General features: G+C 34.1%; 1 protein-coding gene across 1 annotated transcript; it reads right to left on the bottom strand.

Moving 5' to 3' along the window:
- Window positions 1-1,749: 1,749 nt before the first annotated feature.
- Window positions 1,750-19,058, bottom strand: LOC149181998 (putative fatty acyl-CoA reductase 4). The gene is made up of 10 exons (XM_089418447.1): window positions 18,844-19,058; window positions 18,654-18,757; window positions 18,349-18,554; window positions 18,168-18,268; window positions 4,382-4,634; window positions 4,127-4,288; window positions 3,916-3,997; window positions 2,523-2,789; window positions 2,265-2,401; window positions 1,750-2,154 (listed from the first exon to the last, which is right to left on the bottom strand). Exons 1-10 carry the CDS (start codon window positions 18,917-18,919, stop codon window positions 2,007-2,009), a joined length of 1,536 nt encoding a protein of 511 aa, XP_089274573.1. The 5' UTR covers window positions 18,920-19,058; the 3' UTR covers window positions 1,750-2,006.
- Window positions 19,059-21,460: the final 2,402 nt, after the last annotated feature.

Genomic DNA, 21,460 nt, shown 5'->3' with positions numbered 1-21,460 from the left:
AGATAGCATCTTGGATTTGACAAGAAGGCTAGAGATAGTGGAAGATGATGATGATGATGATGAGGTATATGTAAGGCCGGATGTCCAGAAGGAAGACCGGGTTGCTTATCTACAAAGGATGGAGATTGAAAATCCTGATAGATGGATTGAGTTGATTAGTGAGGGAGAGCCTTCAGGCTCTGCTCCCTCTACATCTTCTTAGATGAATAAGAAGATGGGCTCATTGTTAGCTGCTCATGGCAGTGAGTCCTCAAGCACATGGAGCAGGTATGATTGATGATGGCACATTGCAGATGATGAAGAGGACTTCATGGACCTGAATGGGGCACATCGAGAGTTTGTTGATGAGATGATCTCTTCACTTTGGAGGAGACACACACATGGACAACATATTGCAGATGACAGTGGCTCTCCATATGTTGCGGTGATGTTTGCCTTATGTGGAGGAGACAACGTCATGAATGATGGTATGTTGTCGAGGGCGACAACGATTTCAGGTGGAGGAGAATGTAAGGGCCTCCGATTGTGGTTGCGACGGGCACCGGGCGGGCGATCGTGCACGGCGCACGGGCGCGTGACAAAACAAGTTTGCGACGGACTGCGGCAGTAGAACGACATAATATGCGACGTTATGAGGAGCATGCGAAATGACTAAGTGTCATCACACTTAAGCGCACAAGTATGTATGCGTGCGATGGATATATACCATGAACATTGGGTAATAAAACATACCCAAGCCGACGGTGAACATCTATGACTTGGGGGCGCTCATAATAATATTTAGGGGGTCGGCGCAAGACTATACGCAAGGTGATATGCGTATATATAAGAGGAGCACTGCGATTCATTCGAAAACAAGCGACTTCGCTCTCTCATCAACACAAGGGGTAAAATGACCTGCGCAGAGGTAAAAGAAGAATACGCATGGGTTATGCGTAGTTCTTCCATTGTGCAGAGTTGCAGTTTTGATCCGGGTTGAAAGGTGAAGGTTCGATAACGTGTGCGGGGCTTGACAAAGTAAGATAGGTGGCTCAGGTGAGCGTTCTTCTTTGTGCAAGAGTGCACATGAATTATAAAAGGTTGTTCTATGCCTTTGTTGTAAAAATACTCTAAGTGTTGGCTTGAAGTTTGTCAAGCACACTTGTATTGTAAATTTGAAGAAGTTGATATAATATATTGATTGGGCAGACTTTCTGGGAGTTGCCCCTCCCTTTGTACTTGATTGTTGTTGATGTTCTCGGTTTATGATATATGGTTAATGATTGAGAATGATCTTCTTTAAAGTATAAAGGGTAACTCTCTACTTGGTTGCAAAAAAACATAAGTTAAAGTATGTTCATGTTAGAGTAGGCGTAGTCCACGGATGTTAGTATTGTTAAAAAGAAAGCGTTTGGTGGTGCCGCACCTCGCTACAAGCGGTTGGAAGATCACCGCAGGTGTAGGGGCGTGACAGAAATAGTATGACTTATCGATACCACATGTCCAAAAGCTATAACTTATTAACATATAAATGACATTTGTTACAATAATATGGAGATTACCATAACTTTCAGAGCGATGGAGATTACCATAACTTATCAATACCACATACCCAAAAACAATAACTCAATTCATATAGCACTTGTTCATGTCAAATTTTTTAATTAATCAATTTAATTAAAGGTGAAAAAAAGACATAATTACTTTGGAGATAAAACTGGACATTTATTTCAATTTAAGTCAATCTTTCCAAAGAGGGTAAAAGTAAACGTTTATTTCAATAACGATCTACACATTTTTGATCTCTTTACGAAGCAAGATTTCTTCATAGTTATAAAATTAAGCCATCTGGGTCTTGCCAAATAAATACAATGTCAATTTTAGAGTAAAAGTAGAGGTTTATTCCAACAATCCTGTTTATGAAGCAAATGGTGTGGGAATCATTTGGTTGAAAGACTTCACAATCATATGATATAGTATAACTGGACTTAGCTGTTGACAAGGTTATCGATGTCATTTCCATTGTTTCACTTAAGCACATATTTGACTACCCCAGGGATATGCACGTTTGACAGGTAATCGACCCAATCGATGCATTTTACATCGAAGTTGAACGCTTTCACGTCTTCTGCGGAAATCTTTTGCAAAAGGCGTTCAGTATTTGTTATGTCAAAGCTGATATAGCCACAGAATCAACCACCTTATTATAATGGTGACAACAGATAGAGAAAAACAGTATAATGCGTGACGAAATGAGAAATTGAAAAAAAGAATAGCGACAGTACCTTCCCTGAAAGAAGATGTAAGGCGCGTACAATTCTGCTAAATACATGACGAAGTTGTAATTTCTAAGCATACGGTCGTAACGAGGTGTAAAACGTGCTGTGAAGATGGAGATGACTTTGTTTACTGCACCGATCACCTATTCATAACCAACAACCAACATCACTGTGCTAATTAATCGGTAAAAGTTAAAACTATACTGAAAGCGAAATACTGAAATTAAGATGATGTTTGTAAGGAAGAGTGGAGTATTAGCTTGCCTGAAGAGGTACTTTGTAGCGTTGTAACATGTACAGGCGAAAGCTGCTCATGCTCTCCAGAAAGAAGAGCTCTTTTACGTGAATTAGTTTTCCATCCTTGCCTACACAAGGATTCTTTGAAAAATAATTATATAGCTCATCTTTTAGAAGGGAGCAAGGCAATGGATTTTCCCCAGATGATGCTACGTGATAAATAAACAGATCGTTCTCGTAAACATGTGTCGCCATAGCTGCTAGCATCTGGTTTACCACCATATCTGCTGGAATCTGTTGATCTCCAAACAAATAATGTCAACAAACAATAATATACGGCTTATTTATACAGGAGGAGAGGCACGTTTTACAGCGCGATAACAGGTCGGTATGCCTCATTTAATGATTGATATCTATATATATATATATAGAAGTAAAACAAAAATAACTAATTCCATAGGAGTGGTTTTGAAATAGTTTAGTGAGTTGTTAATTAAAAAAATACAGTTATATTAAAAAGATTTATAATAAGTATATTGTTATTTGGAAGGTGGGAAGAATGATTATCTATTTTAAATTTAGTTTTTTTATAAATAATATATAAAAATTTGTTATAGATTTGCAAATATTCTTAGGTGTATAGATATTAATTTAGAATATATATCAAAATATTTATTTAGTTAATTAGAAAATATTAAAAAAATTAACTAAAATATAATTTTATTTGAACTTAGTATTTATTATTAGTCATAAAAAAAATTAATATTTGAGTTAAATATATATACATTTTAAAAAACATAACTTGTAATAATATTTATTATAGAAATTTTAATTTCTAAATACTTTTTGGGTGAATACTATAATTTGATGAATACTACATGTTCAATATAACATATGTTGATATAATATTTTTTTGAATTAATTTGAAATAAATTAATTAAAATAACAAAATAATTTAAAAATAAATTCTAAATTTTATTATAAATATTCTATTATATTCCAGGACGATTACATCTCTACCATCTATCTAATATTTACTAAAAATTAAATTAGCTCTTAATCTAAAATAAACACATCTACTAATTTTTTTTATTTAAAAAAAAAATCATTTCAAAATGTTATAAATCTTCCGTATTGTATATATAAAGTTAGTACAAGTTATAAATCTTCCGTATTGTATATATAAAGTTAGTACAAGATCAAATCTATAGAAATTAAAGCGCCGAAATATTAAAAATAATTTACAGCTAAAATAATGTGATTCTCTAAATAATCCTGACATCAACATCAATCTAATTCTTGACTTATAGACGACCAAAAAATATCTAAATAATCCTGACATCAACATCAATCTAATTCTAGACTTATGGACAAGTAAAAAAAACCGAAAAACTATTAACGCTTGGAGTAGCGGACAAACCACGTCCAGGATGAGCTCCGGATCGGCCATGAAGCAAGAGAGTCGCCCCTTTCCGTATGCTACTATAAAGGTGTCCATAGTTCTGCATTACATCCCCGAGAAAGCATATCATCATTAGCTTATGACATTCATACTAATAATATCAATGCGAAAAATTGGTGGTGATGGAGACTGTGAAGGAAATGTGATAAATAAAAATGGCTATGAGAACCTGGTGCCTTCCATCCAGCCAGGGAAGGGCTCTGCCAATGTGCTCTCAATAATGGTCGGTCGGACGATGACCACCGGAAGGTTTCCCCTCGCGTTCACCAGTAACATCTCTCCCATAGCTTTGGTAAATGTGTAAGTATTTGGCCACCCAAACATTTTTGCCCTGCTCACATATTTTAATGTCAAAACTAAAAATAATCTATGAAACATCTAAAATGAAAAAATTGAATGCAATGGCTTCTCACGAAAAAAATACCTTTCTAAACCCAACTCTTTGAGCTTTTTAATGGCTTCTTTGTGTGGAAGAGAATCCGTGCTACTTGAAGCAGTAGGTGACGAGTTCATTTGTAACTTGGCTAGTGTATTCTCCAGCAAACCAAATTCCGCTTCAATACTTAGGCTCAGAGGTGGACATTTTTCGTCATCCAGTCCATTGGCGGTGGTCATAGATACTCCCATTTCCAGTTGGCTCTCTTTTATTCTTCCACTTCCGTGCCCAACAACGTAAGCTTTTGTCGCATTACAGTAAGATCAGTCTATCTTAATTTTGAGGATAGCATACATATATATTCGCATTCTTAATTAAATTGAGATAAAAAAAATTGTATTATACAACTAGAGAGAGTTTATTATAATTTAATTATTCTTAAATGATTAAAGTTAGAGAGTAAGTTAAGTGAGTGTTGAGTTAAGTTATTGTGAAATTTAGTGTGTGATTATATGTTAAATTATTTTAGGCGAGTTGTTAGTTGGATATATATAAATCTCTGTTATCTGGTTCATTATAATAAGTAAGTTTTGTGTAATCAATAGAAGAGTCTTAAGTGTGAAATTTGTGTTTTGGCTTCTTTGTCTTGTTAAAATAAGATAATTAGTTCTGCATGAGGAGTTAGCTAAAAATAGAGAGTCAGTTCACTGAGTAATTGCATGATTGAGTGTTTGAGTGTTGAGTCAAGTGAGTTAAATGATAGACTACTTTGAGTGCGAGATTACATGTAGTTGCATATCAAGATATTTTAGGCAGTTAGCTAGTTAGAACGAGGTTCATTTTAATCATTATATTTTGTGTGATCAACAAAAAAAGCAGTAGCTCATATTTTATATGTGAATTGTATTTTATCTTCTCACCTTTACCAGTATGAATTGTATTTTATCTTCTCACCTTTACCAACAAATTAGTATCAAAGCAAGGTTTAAGATCGAAAGGTTCTACAGCTACATCATGCATGTGCGAGTAAGAAAATAGTCCGAAGTTTCTCACCCGCCGAACTCGTTTGGTTTGCAAATAGCATAGATAGAGTTTAATGAAGAAGCAGCCGCAGCTGCCGTGAACACCGTTGCCTCGACAATTGATTGGTCAACAACCGAGCAAGCCACAGTTTCGCAGAAAAATTAGCGTGTGCCCCAACTCAATACATAGTCAACGTGTTTGAAAGTCGAAAATGTTTGGAACTCGAAAGGCTTTAAAAGTCACGTGATCTTTTAAAGCTAAGTGGGTACGATTTTGTTACTTGGTTTTATCATACAATTTACAAAATTTCTTATATTAAAAAATAATAAAGGGTTTTATTTTATAAAAGATATATTTGAAGATAAGAGATTTTTTTTTTTAAATAAGCTTTACAAAGTTTATTGAAAGGTTTTTTCGATTTTTTAAAGAGAAATTTTTGGAGAAAGATGGCTTTGTCAAATTTACAGCCCCAGTTCCGTTTACAGGAAAGGATTATGATGTGTGGGCCATTAAGATGGTGACCACGTCGCAGGCACATGATATTTGGGATTGTGTAATGTTTGGGTTTTCAGAACCTATGAACGAAGAAGAAAAACAAGCTCTCACTAATGCAGAGAGGGAACAATGGAAGAAAGACAAGAAGAAGAATGCACATGCGTTACAGCTTATTCAACAGGGAGTTGACCTAGCAGTGTTCCAAAATATTATGACCACGTCTTCAGCAAAAGTAACATGGGATACTTCGGCGACAAACTATAAAGGTATGACCAAAATCAATATTGTTAAGTTATAGAATACTAGGAGAGATTCTGAAAGTCTGCAGATGAAGGAGACAAAGGACATTGATTCTTTCATGAACCGGATTATAAATATTGTAGATCAGTTAAAGATTTATGGTGAAGATATAAAATATCAAAGAGTGGTTGAGAAATTCCTCCGACCTTTATCTACCAAATTTGATGTTGTGGTAACAACCATAGAAGAAGCCAGAGATTTGGCATCATTGACAGTTGATGAGCTTATGGGATCACTTATATCGCATGAAGCAAGGATAGACATAAATAAGGATTCCACTTTACAGACCGAGTTCAAAAGTCAGGTTTCTATTTCAAGAGACAGAGGTCGAGGCAGAAGTAGAACAAAAGGTAGAGGACGAAGCGAAATATATGGTAGTCAGAGAGATGACTGAGAAGATCATGAGCATGCAAACGGAAGCAACTACAAAAGCTTCAACAATAATCAAAGAGTTGAAAAATCAAAGGTGAGACGTTATTACTGCAATAAATTTGGTCATTTTGCTTGTGATTGTAGAAAGAAAATAGTTGGTCAAGGGAACCGGAGAGCTAATGTCACTACAGAGAGTACTAACTCTATGTTCCTAGCTTACCATACCATGCATGAACCTTCTGCTAGTGTGTGCTTGTTAAACAGTGGTTCTCGTAACCACATAACATGCAACAAGGATTTGGTTGCAAATTTCGATCAATTTGTGAAAACAGAGGTAAAGTTGGGGATTGAAAAGACTGTGGAAGTAGATGGCAAAGGAGTGGTAAACATTCTGACCAAGCAGGGGGAGCCAAAGACAATCTCAGAGGTATATTATGTTCCTAGTCTCAAACATAATTTGTTAAGTGTTGGTCAATTAACACAGAAAGGATACAAAGTTATCTTTCAAGGTCAAGAAGTTGTTATATATGACAAGCCCCCAAGCAAGCAACTGATAGCAAAGGTGCAAATGATGAGGAACAGACTCTTTCCTCTAATTTTGAATTACGGTGGTCAGGCGAGTTCTTTTACACTTGCTTGTTCTGATGATTATTAGTTATGGCACTTTCGATTTGGGCACCTGCACTTTTCTAGTTTAAGATTGTTGCAGTAGAAACAGATGGTCAGAGGATTACCTCCCATCAAAAAGCCTGCTAGTACTTGTGAGTGTTGCATCTTGGGAAAACAATACCGTGAAAATTTTCCAAAGGGAGTTGCATACAGAGCAAAGAAACCTCTTGAGCTAGTGCATACAAACTTGTGTGGACCTATGAGGACACAGTCGATTGGTGGAAGTTGCTACTTCATCACTTTCTTTGATGACTACAGTAGAAAGACTTGGGTTTAATTTTTTAAGCAGAAGTCTAAAACTTTTTCAAAGTTCAAAGAATTCAAAGCCTTAGCAGAGAACCAAAGTGATTGATAGATCAAGGTATTGAGGTCAGATTGTGGTGGAGAATATGACTCAAAGGCATTCCATGATTACTGCAAACAACATGGGATCAGAAGAAAGTTTACAACCAGGTACACATCATAGTAGAGTTGTGTAGCAGAGAGAAAGAACATGACAATTATGAAACATGGTAAGAAGCATGTTGAAAGGCGGAAACTTTTCTAATGAGTATTGGGTAGAAGCAGTTGCATGTGCTATTTATGTGATCAACAGATCTCCTACAAAGAGTGTGATGAACAGAGTACCAAAACAAGCATGTTCAGGTATGTATTGCAATGTATCTCATCTCAGAGTATTTGGATGTGTAGCTTATGCACATGTGCCTAAGGAGCGAAGAGGCAAATTGGATGATAAAAGTGAAAAATGCATATTCATTGGTTATAGTGAGTAATCAAAAGCTTACAAATTGTATAATCCTATCACAAAGAAGACCATAATTAGCAGAGATGTTGTGTTCAAGGAACAAGAGTCATGGAATGGAACTATAGAGAAAACAGTTGATGCACAAGTGCCACTGATGGAAGAAGATGATGTAGTAGAAAAGGAGCAACAAGAATCATAGGTGAAGACACCAAACAGAGACACACCAACAAGGACTCCAAGATTTTCAAAACAGCATGGATCCTCAAGCAGATCAATAGATCAAGATTCTCCTAGCAATCAATTAGGTGATGAATCAAGCAATGGTAAGAGAAAGATGAGAAGTTTGAAATATATTTATGATGATTTGGATGTTAGTTCAAATTTTGCATTGTTGTCATTCCAACCTTTTTCGTTGGAAGAAGCAATCAAAGATGAAAATTGGGTGCAAGCCATGGATGAAGAAATTGAAGCTATTGAAAAGAATGACACATGGGATTTGGTTGATTTACCAAAGGACAAAAATCTCATTGGTGTGAAGTGGGTGTACAAGACAAAGTTGAATGAGAAAGGTGAAATTGACAAATTTAAAGCAAGACTTGTAGCAAAAGGATTCTCGCAACAAACGGGAATAGAATTTGGAGAAATGTTTGCTCAAGTAGCCAAATTGGATACTATAAGAGTATTTCTAGCCACAATAGCTCAAAACACATGGAAAATATATAAGATAGATGTGAAATCAACTTTATTGAATGGAATTCTAGAAGAAGAAATTTATGTGCAGCAACCTTCAGGATATGAAGTTGAGAGTAATGAAAACAAATTTTACAGTTTGAAGAAAGTGCTCTATGGACTGAAGCAAATGCCCAAAGCTTGGTATAACAAAATTGACACCTACATGATTAAGAATGGATTTTGTGGAAGCAACATTGAGCCTACCTTGTACAAAAAGGTAAATGATCATGGACAGATTTTGATTGTTTGCTTATATGTTGATGACATGATTTTTATAGGTGATTTTGACATAGATGAATTTAAAGAAGCCATGATGAAATAATTTGAGATGACAAATCTTGGTCTCATGAAATATTTTATTGGCATAGAAGTTGAGCAATCTGAAAAAGGAATTTTTATTTGTCAAAATAAATATTCCAAAGATTTGTTGAAAAGATTTAGGATGGAAAATTGCAAACCTGTCCCTAAACTAGTTGCAACAGGTACAATGTTAAGCAAGGATGATGAAGGATCAGATGTCAATCCAACTTTATTCAAAATATTGGTTGGTAGCCTCATGTATCTCACAGCTACAAGACTGGATATCATGCAAGGAATGAGTTTGATTTCCATATTTATGGCGACTCCAAAAGACACACATTGGAGAGTAGGAAAACGAATTTTGAGATACATAGTAGGAACTAGAGATTGTGGCATAATGTATGCAAGCACAAAAAAGAAAGAATTGATTGGATACAGAGATAGTGATTTTGCAGGCCGTGTGGATGATAGGAAGAGCACTTCTGGTTTTGTGTTCCACCTTGGTTCAGGTGTGATTTCATGGGCATCTAAGAAGCAGCCCATTGTGAAACTTTCATCAGCAGAAGCAGAATATGTAGCAGCAACATCAACAACATGTCAAGCAGTGTGGTTAAGAAAAGTACTTGATGGACTCAAGCAGAAACAGCAAGGATTAACAACAATATATTGTGACAACACCTCAACGGTTGCACTATCCAAGAATAGTGTGTTTCATCATAAGAGCAAGCATATTGATACTAGATATCACTCTATTAGAGAACTTATGAGCAATGGAGAAGTTCACTTGAAGCCTTGTAAATCTAGTGATCAATTGGCTGATATATTTACTAAGTCATTAGCACAAGATGTATTTGAGTTTCATAGAAGAAACTTGGGTGTTGTAAGCCTAGCTAAGACATAGACCAGCAGGCACGTTTGAGTTGTCATGAGTTATGCTTTAGTTTAGCAGTCATAATTAAGGGGGAGTGTTAAAATAAGATAATTACTCCTGCATGAGGAGTAAGCTAAAAATAGAGAGTCAGTTAACTGAGTGATTGCACGATTGAGTGTTTGAGTGTTGAGTGAAGTGAGTTAAGCGATAGACTACTTTGAGTGTGAGATTGCATGCAGTTGCATGTCAAGATATTTCAAGCAGTCAGCTAGTTGGAAAAGGTTTAAATACCCTTCACCAAGTTCATTGTAATCATTATGTTTTGTGTGATCAATAGAAGAGCAGCAGCTCTTGTTTTATATGTGAATTGTGTTTTGTCTTCTCTGCTTTACCAACATGTCTTTCCAACTAGTATCAAAACAAGGTTACAAAGAACCAAAGAAAGTGGAATTAAGTTCTGTGTAATCAATGGAAGAGTTATAGGTATGAAATTTGTGTTTTAGCTCCTCTAAATTTCAAATAAATTGATATCAAAATAAAATTACAAAAGGGAAAAAAGCAAAAGCAAATTAACAATAACCCGTAAGAAAAAAATAAATAAAAATTTCCCCATGTTTAAGGTGTTTAAGCTATAACACACCTTAGAGTGGTATTCAATGCGTTATAACACTCATGGGCCTAACAAAGAACCACATTATACACCGCAGCCTTTAAGAAAAATCAACAAAATTAAAAACGACTGTGTCAAAATTCACGTTGGGTGCTATTCACGTTGTTTCAGTTTGGTTATGAGAGGGCCTTTTTAAAAGCCCTTTTAATATAAAATAGGTTTTCTTTGCTGAAGTTCCATAAAAGGATTTTTTGAAAAAGTGGATTTATTATAAAAGTTTTTGTTTTTATATATAAACATTTTTTATAAAAAGATTTTTTTATATAATAAAAAATAAATAAAGTTTTTATTGAAAAGGGGTTTATAAATTTTTTTAGTAAAAGAGGATTTTATTAGTTGGGGAAGAAGATTTTTTTGAATAAAGATGATTTTCTCAAATTTATATTTTAAGTTTCTATTATTTAGGGGGAAATATTATGATGTGTGGGCTATTAGAATGGAGAACACGTTGTAGGCTCATGATGTTTGAGATTATGTCAAGTTTGGGTTTTTAGAACCTAAGGAAGAAGTAGAAGAACGAGCTCTCACTAATGCAGAGAGGGATCTATTGAAGAAAGACAAGAAGAAAAATGCACAAGTGTTGAAGCTTATCCAGCAAGGAGTGGACCGAGTAGTGTTCCAGCAGATTCTGATCACATCTTCAATAAAGGAAGCATGGAATACTTTGGCGACAACCTATAAAGGTATGTCCAAAGTCATTATTGTTAAGTTGCAGAATACTAGAAGAGATTTTGAAAGTATGCAGATGAAGGAGACACAGGACATCGATTCATTCATGAATCGGGTCATGAATGTTGTATATTAGTTAAAAAATTATGGTGGGGAAATTAAAGATCAAATAGTGGTTGAGAGGGTCCTCAAATCTTTGTCTACGAAATTTAATGTTGTGGTAGCAACTATAGAACAAGCAAAGGATTTGACATCACTAACAGTTGATGAGTTGATAAGATCACTTCTATCACATGAGGAATAGAATGTGTGTGCCCTTTCTTGTAAATCCTTTATAGTATGCTGAAAATTGTTTAGCAGTTTTTTTTGGGGCCACAAGACCATTTCAGACTTGCACTGTAGCCGTTATGTGATTGTTCAACTGATGAGGTTGATGTATCAAATTCATATCAGAGCAAACCATAGTGACCCAGAGGAGATTCCATCTAAATTAGAGAAGACGAGGCATGAGCAATGTGAGGTGAAGAGAAAATATATAGGAAATTCCAAAAGTTAGAGGTAATTCTATTTAGGTTGCCTCAAGAGGATTTTGAAGAAGAGTTAGAAGTTTAGAGGGGTTGGGTTCGAGCCAAATATCCCATGGAAAGGCCCATTGAATCCTTAACGAGACAAGGAACCAGAGTTAAGGTTGAAGTCCATGATTTAAAAGAGCGTTAAATTCAGAATTGTTCATGGATTTAAAGGTGAGTTAAATAGCAATAGGATGATGAACATGCAACAATAACAAGATACATCAACTCCTTCCACTTTCAATTCCTACATGAATTTTCCCTAAAAAGTGAATAGGTCAAGCAAACTGGTAGCCAAATGGGGCAGCCCTAATTTGAATAGGGAAATATGATGTTTTCCCAAACCTACCAATGAGAATGAACTGGTTGATATTGTTAAGCCATATTTGCAACATAGGGTAGCCTTTGGAGCCTACGGATGAGGGAGATGGAGATCATTTAATAAGAGTTGAAAGTCCTTGAAGTGTTATATATGTAGTTGAACACATAAGGTGACATATTGCCTTCGGAAACTTAAAAGGGTGATAGTAGCCCAAGAATGAGATGAATAAGAGGTCTGGATGGAAGAATGTAACATCTCTTTTCATCCACAGATTTTGTAAAATCGTAATTAAAACTAATGATCGATGATGACCAGTGATATTTTTCCCATGTTTTATTTATTTATTTATTGCTAACGCTGAAGAAGAAGGAAATCAACACGGTTCTTGATTCTTGAGAGGGAAAGGTTGATTGAGGTAAATCTTTAACGAGGATTTGCGAAAATTACCATCCACTGAATTAATTCACCAGATCTCTAATGGTGTATCCGAACTCCACAAATCTAATGGTTATGAAAAGAACGCGGGAGTGGATACTGAACTAGATTATTGGATAGATAGCATTCTTGAGGCTTCTACTTGACCCGGCATCTTAGGAAGGGATCAATAACTTGGTTTAAAAGGGGTATTATAAAAATAAAAGTACAAACAAAACCTACAGCCTCCAATTGAAAACGAAAACGAGTGAATATAATCTAATGTTCGATTGTGAGAGTCAACGGCAAGGAAAGGTATTTGCCCGTATGTATTGGGAAATGCTTATGAAAAGCTCTCATGTAATTTCCTTTTAAAAATGACTCGCGTAATTTTTGCGTGCCTTTAGTATTATTTCTAAAGCCGTTGTGTAAATTAAAAAAATAAAATAAAGGCCTTAAGTGATTTATTTAAAAAAGGACCATCTCTCATAATTTAAAGATATTAGGGATTATTTTAAAAAAAGCAATGTGATATCGTTCAAATAAAAAGATTAAAGGAGTATGGTTCAAATGAGGAAGGGTTGTAAATTCATTTTGGGTTAAAAAAGGGTTTATGAAAACTTTTTTTATAGGTTTTGCTTGGTAGAGAATTTGTTTACTTTGTGGAAGTTAAGTAGCAAAGAAGTCACCACGGAGGAATTTTTACCGTAGGAAGACGCTATGTTTGCATTTTGATTTACTTGTTAAGCCGTAGTGAGCTAGTGCTTACGAAATAAGAAAAGGCAAGATGTTGATAAGGTCAAAGCGACAATAGGAGATGTTTGAGATCTTTTTGAAAGAATTGGAAGCTAAAAGGAAAAAGAATGTCTTCGCATTGAAATACATAAAGGAATGTGTAGATGATAACATTCTTCCTCTCATTGGAGATGCAAAGACAGCCAAGGTGGCTTGGGATATCCTTGAGAGGAATTTTGGTGTAGGGGGGAGTATTCATGTTGAAGATGAAGGTGGATCTATAACATCAGATCTACACGAGATGAAGAATTTGGTGAATCCCACTTCAAAGTGGATAACAATGATAATGCAGGGAAAGAGCACACAGATGCTCGTCAATCTCACTATGCACAACCACAACTAGATGACGATTTTGTGAATCTAGCAACAATGCTTGTTGATGACAATGAAGTTGCCATTGAAGCAACCCGTGTTATGGTATATTCAAAAATTCAATTTATTGATGTCAATTTTGATGAAGACCAGTTAATTAATGATGAATGGTTGCATAAGATGCAAGAAAAACATCTCATTGATAAACTATTATTTGGTGAGAAAAGCTCACTTGGGTTTGAAAACCAAGTGGAAGACAACATCTTTGAAGAAGTCGAGGTTCATAAAGAAGTGGAAGTGGTAGAGGAAAAGAAAGAAGTGCAATAAGAGAAAGATATAATTGCAGAGAAAAAACAAATAGAATTGATCTTGTTCTGCATATGTTCGTAAACTTAACCTTGATTTTGAAAGTCGAGATGTTAGTAGCACCTAGGAAGAAGGAACAAAAATTGAAGATGAATTAAGGTGCCTTGAAGCATTTCTTGCGACACCATGTTTTGATAAAGTTTGCATTGAAGTTGCAGAAATGAATGTTTAAGAAAGTTTAAGAAATCAAATGTTTAATATTAAATAATTTTATTTATTATTAAATCATTATTAGTAAATAAAATGAATTACTTAATTATTATTATTGTTTATTAATAATTACTTAATTAATTATTATTAATTAATATTACTAATTAATTATTATTTACAGATTTTTTTGATAATGAGGATGATGATTAACGTCCACCAAAACCAATGTGGTCTATCAGACCTCAAAAAAAAATACTAATTGTCATTCTGCAAAATCTCGTTTCTGTGATCAAGGAGAAGCGAAAGAAGTGCTCTAGGATCATTATAGTTGGGTTGACTTAATAAGTTAAGAATATTGGAGTTGTGGTTGACGATAGGGAATTGAAAGCGGATGTGGGCAAGAGTCGGGCAGTCTAAAAGGAAGTTTTTTTCATCTTCCACCTTCTTAGTATCACAAATCTACCATATTCTATCATCCTAGGGAGTCTTAGGAGTAGACAACTGTCCGATCTCCCTTTGAAGCTAATGAGAATTAGTTCTTATCCTAGTGATGTTCATTTTCTTCGTAGTCCTGGTCAACATAAAGAGATAATTCTCGTTATCAAGTGTGGGGTTGATCACCTCCTTATAGTATCTCAACTTTGTTTTACCCTCCATCTCCTTACCATACCATATCTTCTCCTTAAAATTGGAGGTTCTAGTATCTTTGATACTATCATTTCTTCCCAAGATGATCTCCTCCTTAATCCCCCAAAGGTTGAGCCAACACTGGGCATCCGTATGACATCCGCCCTTGAGGCCCATGTGGGGGTTTTGACAAGAGTTAGAAGCATTTTTTGGGAGTCTCTTGGATTCCATGTTGTAAATATTTTTCTTATACATCATATATCTAAACATAGTTGTGCTTTCAATGGGGGACATGCCCGCTTTGATCAAGAGGACGGGATAGGGAGTATTTCCCTTGATCTTGAGGTTATAGGTTATACATGGCTTTTGGATCATCTCAATATTTCTCCACGACTCTCTAGATATAATACAACTCCAAACTTCACATCCGTGTAAGACAATAGGGGTGACGAGAGTCTCAAAGAGGAACTGTTTTTACTCCAAATGTAAATATTGACCAACTTACAATTGTTTTCAAGCTCATAATAATCTTTCCAACCTCTAATAATTATTTTCTCGATGTTATAGATCCAGTTGAGCTTATGAGGAAAGTTAATACCCAAATATTTATAAGAAGAAACCTGCTCTAGACAATGGTTATCATAGACTAAACTATCATGGGTGATATTTTTGGATTTAATGATCATGACTTTAGTCTTGTCTATATTAACAGTCATACCCATCTTGGAGCAGTAGACATGAAGAGTCTTAAGTTTCTTGTCCATGTCATCATGGCTTTTTGCAAGAAGAATGATATCATCAATATAAAGGAGAAGGGTAATGATTATGCTAGCGATCTCAATTTCCTTGCAACGCATAGTTTCTAGACACTCCTCTTACTTATCGATGTAAATACCAAAAAGGGTAGGGGATAGGGGGTGGCCTTGTTTAACCCCGATATTGCATTTAATAACTTTGGAACACCCTTTTTTGGCCTTAAGCTTGACAATGACAGTCTCATAGAGGCAGATCACAACAATCCATAGTTCAGGAGGAACCATGATCTCTTCAAGTCTCTCCTAGAGCTTATCTCGAGGGACAGTTTCGAAAGCTTTTCTAAAGTCCACAAAACAAAAGAAGATATCGGTTTTACTATTGAGACATTCCTTTGCAATGATGCTGAGAGTGACTGGTTGGTCAATAGTTGCGTGTTGTCTCCTAAAATCGGGTTGCCCTTTAGCCCTTTTACCATGGTTCTCAAGCCAAAGGCTAAGCTTCTTTTTTAAAATGAGCCCATAAAGCTTGGCTAGGATGTGGCTAATCATAATGGTCTTGTAATTAGAGGGAACACTTTTGTCCCCATTTTTAAAGATAGGCACAATAAGGCTTTGCGTCCAAAGCTTGAGGAAGCCATGCTTTACAACCAAATTGAGAAGCTTTTGGAGATGAGGAATGAGGATAGATCTTTCCATTTGAAAATCTCAGCTTGGTATCATTCAATATCTTTAGGTTTCCCATTAGCGAGCTTATTAATCACAGACTCAACATCTTGTAGAGAAAATATATCTTCTTTAATATGAATGTTTAAGATGGTGTCCATGGTGTCTCAAGAGTCATACAACTTCTTAAGATAGTTATACCAATTTTCTAAAGGTATAGAATCATTATATTTGGTTTTATGAATAAGCACATTCCACCAAAACTTTCTAGGCGTAACTTTAGAAAAGTGGAGAAGATGCTCTTATCTCTTATTAATATATGCCCTCTTCTTCCTTTTGATGAGATCTTTGTATATACTTAAATTTATATTAATATTTAATTAATTATTATTTATTAATTAATATTATTCATTATTAATATTTATTTATTAATCATTAATAATAATAATAATTATTATTATTATAATAATAGTTATTTTTGTAATATTATGATTACTATTAAATTTATAGTATTAATGTCTATCCACATTTTTCAACCAGATTCAATAATACAATTATGGATGTAATTATATACACTTAAACTTGCATCAATCATATTTATTAATATCATTGTAATATATCTAGCTATATCTACCTACTGTCCCGTATCTTGCTACCCCAGCTAGTGTCATTTTACTTCGGCTTCGGCTTCGTTTTTAGAATAGAATATCTTGAGGCACCACAAAAAATTATAATGATCATTTCTCCAAATAATAAATATTAAAATTTGTTTCACACTTTTAATATTATCTTTTATAAAATACAAAACAATCTCTTTCTTCATATTAAAATAATCACTTTTGCCCATTACCTGATGTTTTTATTGTTTTCTTTATCCTTCATATTCGGGGGAATGGTTCGTTGGTAAAACAGAACGATTTTGTTTTCCAAAAAAGAAATAAGACAACCAACCTAATATGGAATAACTAACATGATGCACTAATGAAATAATCAAAATAACAAAGCATAACAATTTATCTTTTCACATATAAATATGAAATAACTAAAACTAGAAATAACTACTTTTATTAAAATTGTATCTCAAAGAAATGGTTAATAAAATTTATAGTTAAAATATTTATAATATTTTTTATATGATTAAAATTAAAAAAATCATAAAAAATAACTAAATTATAACATAAATTAAATGGTATAGTTTATTGGATAGATTAAGTGATTTTTTATTAGAATTTGGAGATACAATTTTAAGAAAAAAATGTTATATATATTTTTTTTAAATATGTTTTTAAAAGTATAAAGAGATTTGGTTACCTCAAAAATTTCTAGGGAATTTGAATTCTATACCTTAAACAAGTTTTTAATTTTTCTGTCAAATTTAATTGAAATTAACTAAGAAAATATCCGGAAAAAAATTATTTCATTTACTAGTTAGAGTAAAATTATTATTATTAATTATAAAAATAATAAATATATAAATCAAACATAAAAATAATAAAATTCTTGATTTCATTTACTAGTTAGAGTAAAATTATTATTATTAATTATAAAAATAATAAATATATAAATCAAACATAAAAATAATAAAATTCTTGATTAGAGAAATTTTTTATTTTAAATAAAATTTATTATAATATAATAGGTCAATAACATGATTTATCGTTTCTATATATTAAAAAATCTATAAATACTTTCATGATTCTAATTCATATAATAGTTTTTTAAATCATTAATTAATTAAAAAAACATAATATTTTGGATATAAAATTAAATCTTTATATATATCTAAATATTTTATATTTATATATATTATATAAATATATCTTAAAATTTTAAATCTCTATTAAAAAAATTTCTAAAGACTTTATTAGAAAATACAAATTACATAAATAACAATCCAACACATTGTTTTCGGATAAAAATAAATAAATATATTCTATATGTGAAAGAAAGAGAGATGTAGCCACAACATATAAATCCAATTTATTGTGAATCCATAAATCATGAATCCCACTTACCAGTCGAGACATGCAGGAGGATTTGAAGTTTACGGCATCGTTTGGCGAATTCCACAACATTTTCAGCTCCGCGTGTGTTGACATTGAGTGAAACGTCATATCTACGCTTGCTTGATGTTAGGCAGTAAGCACTTAAATTATATAATTGGAACAATTACAACTAGCTATGGACGCAACAAACCTGTCATCAAACGCTGTGCTTGCTGCAATATTTACAACGACGTCCAGAATCTCCCAAAAATGCTCTCTCGTGCTCTCTTGGTCAATTCCAAGATTATGATTTGCTGCAACGTCTCCCACTACAGGGACAACTTTCTGGAACACGAAGTTTTCAAAGTTGTCCCCATGTTGCCCCCTCAAAGTCTTGAACAACTCTGCTCCTATAACCTGCCATTCATAGCGCAAGAAACTATTTCTTTACTGAACGATAACAGTAGTCATAGATTTAATCCATCGATGAGTACAAATAGTCCAGCGATTTCTTACTTCTTTTTTAAATCGGAGTTTGGCAGATTCCAAATCTTCCGCTCTTAACAAAACAAAAATGCGTCTAATCCCGGGCTGCGTACGCAATATTTTCTCCACGAAAACTGCATCAAGTAAACAAAGTGCAATTAGCATCATTGTGAGCGTGAAAACCAGATATAAGTAAGAATAACATTACTGTCTCAAATACTTTTGCCCAGGAAACCGGTCGATCCAGTTACTAATATGCTCTTGTCATTGAGAAAACCTAAAACATTTGACGCCATAGTTCGCTATGTGCTCTGCTAATATCAAACAACTCCAAATAACAATATCAGACGGAGGGAACAGCCACAGGTACTATGTATCAACTAGTGTTCATATAGCATGCAAGCTGATTGAAGTGGGCGCAGTGATCAACCAGCTATGATACGTTATGACTTGTTCAAAATACAAACGAACCAATATCTTTATTCCTTTCTTATTTAAAAATCAACCCAGCAAGTTATCTCACTAAATTAAATATGCATATGCATTTTTTATTTTCATCCACAACCACCATCGATCAAAATATAATATCTCACTCGGCCCGTTTCCGCAGTCAACATAGAAAATTATTTATTTTGTATTAATGTTCTGTTCATCTATAAGAAACGTCAATTCCAATGTAAAGCTGACCTATTCACAACGAGTGTTCGGTGCCGTGACTCTAGCAATCCATCGTGTTCGGTGGCCAGCCGCTCCCATGGCATTCTACTAAACCTTTTGACGTTACATAGCATTTAATTTAGTTTCATTTCACATTTTATCAAATGTATTATAATCATCTTATGAATTAGCTCTGAAGTGTACGTAAGTTAATATTCATTTACTAATTTTAATATATATTTTCATTTCACATTTGATGAAATGTATTATAATCATCTTATGAATTAGCTCTGAAGTGTACGTAAGTTAATATTCATTTACTTAATTTACTTATTTTAATATATATTTTTATGTCAATTTTGAGTTAAAATTTTTGCTTTGAAATTTTTATAATTATTTGAATTAAATTAACACAACTATATTAATTAATGCGGTTGAAACACCTTGAATAAATAAGTATATATCAATTATATGCACATTTACGTTATTAAATAGATATAAAATTAACATAAATAATAATAATAATAATAATAATAATAATATCATAAAGGAGAGTTGTTGTGTGGATTTTTGGAAGCTTTTCTAGTGGATTTTTTTTGGTCTAATTTTAGGAATTTACTGAAATCACAAGCTTGATGGGTAGCCCTTGCACATCCGAAGAGCCCTAGGGTTTTTCACAGTGATCAATCCATATGTAGTCAAAAAAACCAGTTTTAAGAACAAAAATCAAGATTTCACCTCAAAATTTTCCGTGAGATTCCAGCAGTGGAAAGTCCAAAAAATCACAGTAAAAAGTCCAAAAAGTTGCACTAAAGACAACTCCTATTATAAATATGATAATAATTAAAACAATTATAATGAAAGTTTAAAATAAATACTATTATATTATAATAATATGATAATATTATTACGAAGCTCGCTCTACTAAGGTTTGCAGTAATTTTTCAGCATGAAGAGTGATGCAACCCCTGCCACAACCACCTCGAAAGGCAAATCAAACAATGATTGAAAACAAGTTGGAGGTTTTTGAGCTGTTGACTGAGTGTGAAGCTCATGAGTGCCCCCGCACAGGGGAGGGCACGAGACTCCTTTAGCGATGTCAGCAAAGGACCAAAGTATGCAACATCCCAAAAATTCAGGTTTTGATGAGACAATGTGGGCACAACAAATTCCCCAACTATGGGGGCACAATGATAGTCTAAAGGATGAAATTGTTACGTCCCGAATGTTGTTAAAAACCCCAAATTTGTGATCCCTAAAAATCGACTCGAGAAAACATGGCAATTCATGAAAGATCATGCTTGGATTTGTAAATTTATGGGCATCTGGCCCAACGAACAAGATATTGTGCAGTGGATCCAAGCCAAATGGAACCGAAGTGGAGTAGTGGAACTATGATTGAGGGCAAAGGGTTTCTCTACGGTGAGGTTTTGCGGACTTGGAGGATCGGAAACAAGTGTTTGAGAATGGCCCGTATTTCATGGGTAACGCGGGGCTATTCCTCAAAAACTGGAAAGAGTGTTACAACCTAGAGAAAGATAAATTTTTAGCATCCCCAGTGTGGGTTTGATTCTTCTCCCTCTTAATGGATGTTGCTGGAAAATTAAATAGGTTTGGTCTTCATTTAATGTATTTGAGTCATCTTCCAATGTACTTGTCAAAACAATAAAGAAAAGAATTATTATTATTATTATTATGACTTATTAAAGCGTGGGTTTCATGCTTGGGTCGTCATATTTTAGGTCAAAGTCCCCATTGAGGACTTCTAAGATTTATTTTGTGTCAACAGAGTCATTGTAATTTTAAATGGACCCTTCTTGGGATTTTGAATCATGTAAAAAGTTTAAGTATTAAATCAAATATGAATTATGTTGTCTCCACACCAAGTCGACCTTAAGATGATCAAGGAGGGCTATTCAACATCACCAAAGGACTATAAATAGAGAAGTTTGAATTCCATTTGAATCATACCGCGTCACAAGCAAGTTTGATCTCTCATGAAACCGGAAGAAGTGTAAAATAGAAGAAGGAGGAGAAGGAAGTGCGAGTTTGGTCTAGGAGAAGGAGAGAGGGACAATCAAAGCTTTGGTGCAACTATCTCTCTCTCTCTCTCTCTCTCTCTCTCTCTCTCTCTCTCTCTCTCGTGCCCTGGTTTGGAAGATCAAAGTTCTCTTATTGTT

Source organism: Pinus tabuliformis, chromosome 3_2 (assembly GCF_031772625.1).
Source record: "Pinus tabuliformis cultivar Carrire ecotype Pingquan chromosome 3_2, CPIR1, whole genome shotgun sequence".
NCBI classification, from domain to species: Eukaryota; Viridiplantae; Streptophyta; class Pinopsida; order Pinales; family Pinaceae; genus Pinus; species Pinus tabuliformis.
This window is presented reverse-complemented; position numbering and strand designations above follow the sequence as displayed.

What these genes read in the sequence shown, in the direction of transcription:
- LOC149181998 (XM_089418447.1), bottom strand. Translation starts at nt 18,919, where the DNA reads ATGGCGTCAAATGTTTTAGGTTTTCTCAATGACAAGAGCATATTAGTA. An exon ending in AGCACAGCGTTTGATGACAG is followed by an intron (nt 18,269 to 18,348) that starts GTTTGTTGCGTC and finishes AAGCAAGCGTAG; the next exon opens with ATATGACGTTTCACTCAATG. An exon ending in CCTCCTGCATGTCTCGACTG is followed by an intron (nt 4,635 to 18,167) that starts GTAAGTGGGATT and finishes ATGCGACAAAAG; the next exon opens with CTTACGTTGTTGGGCACGGA.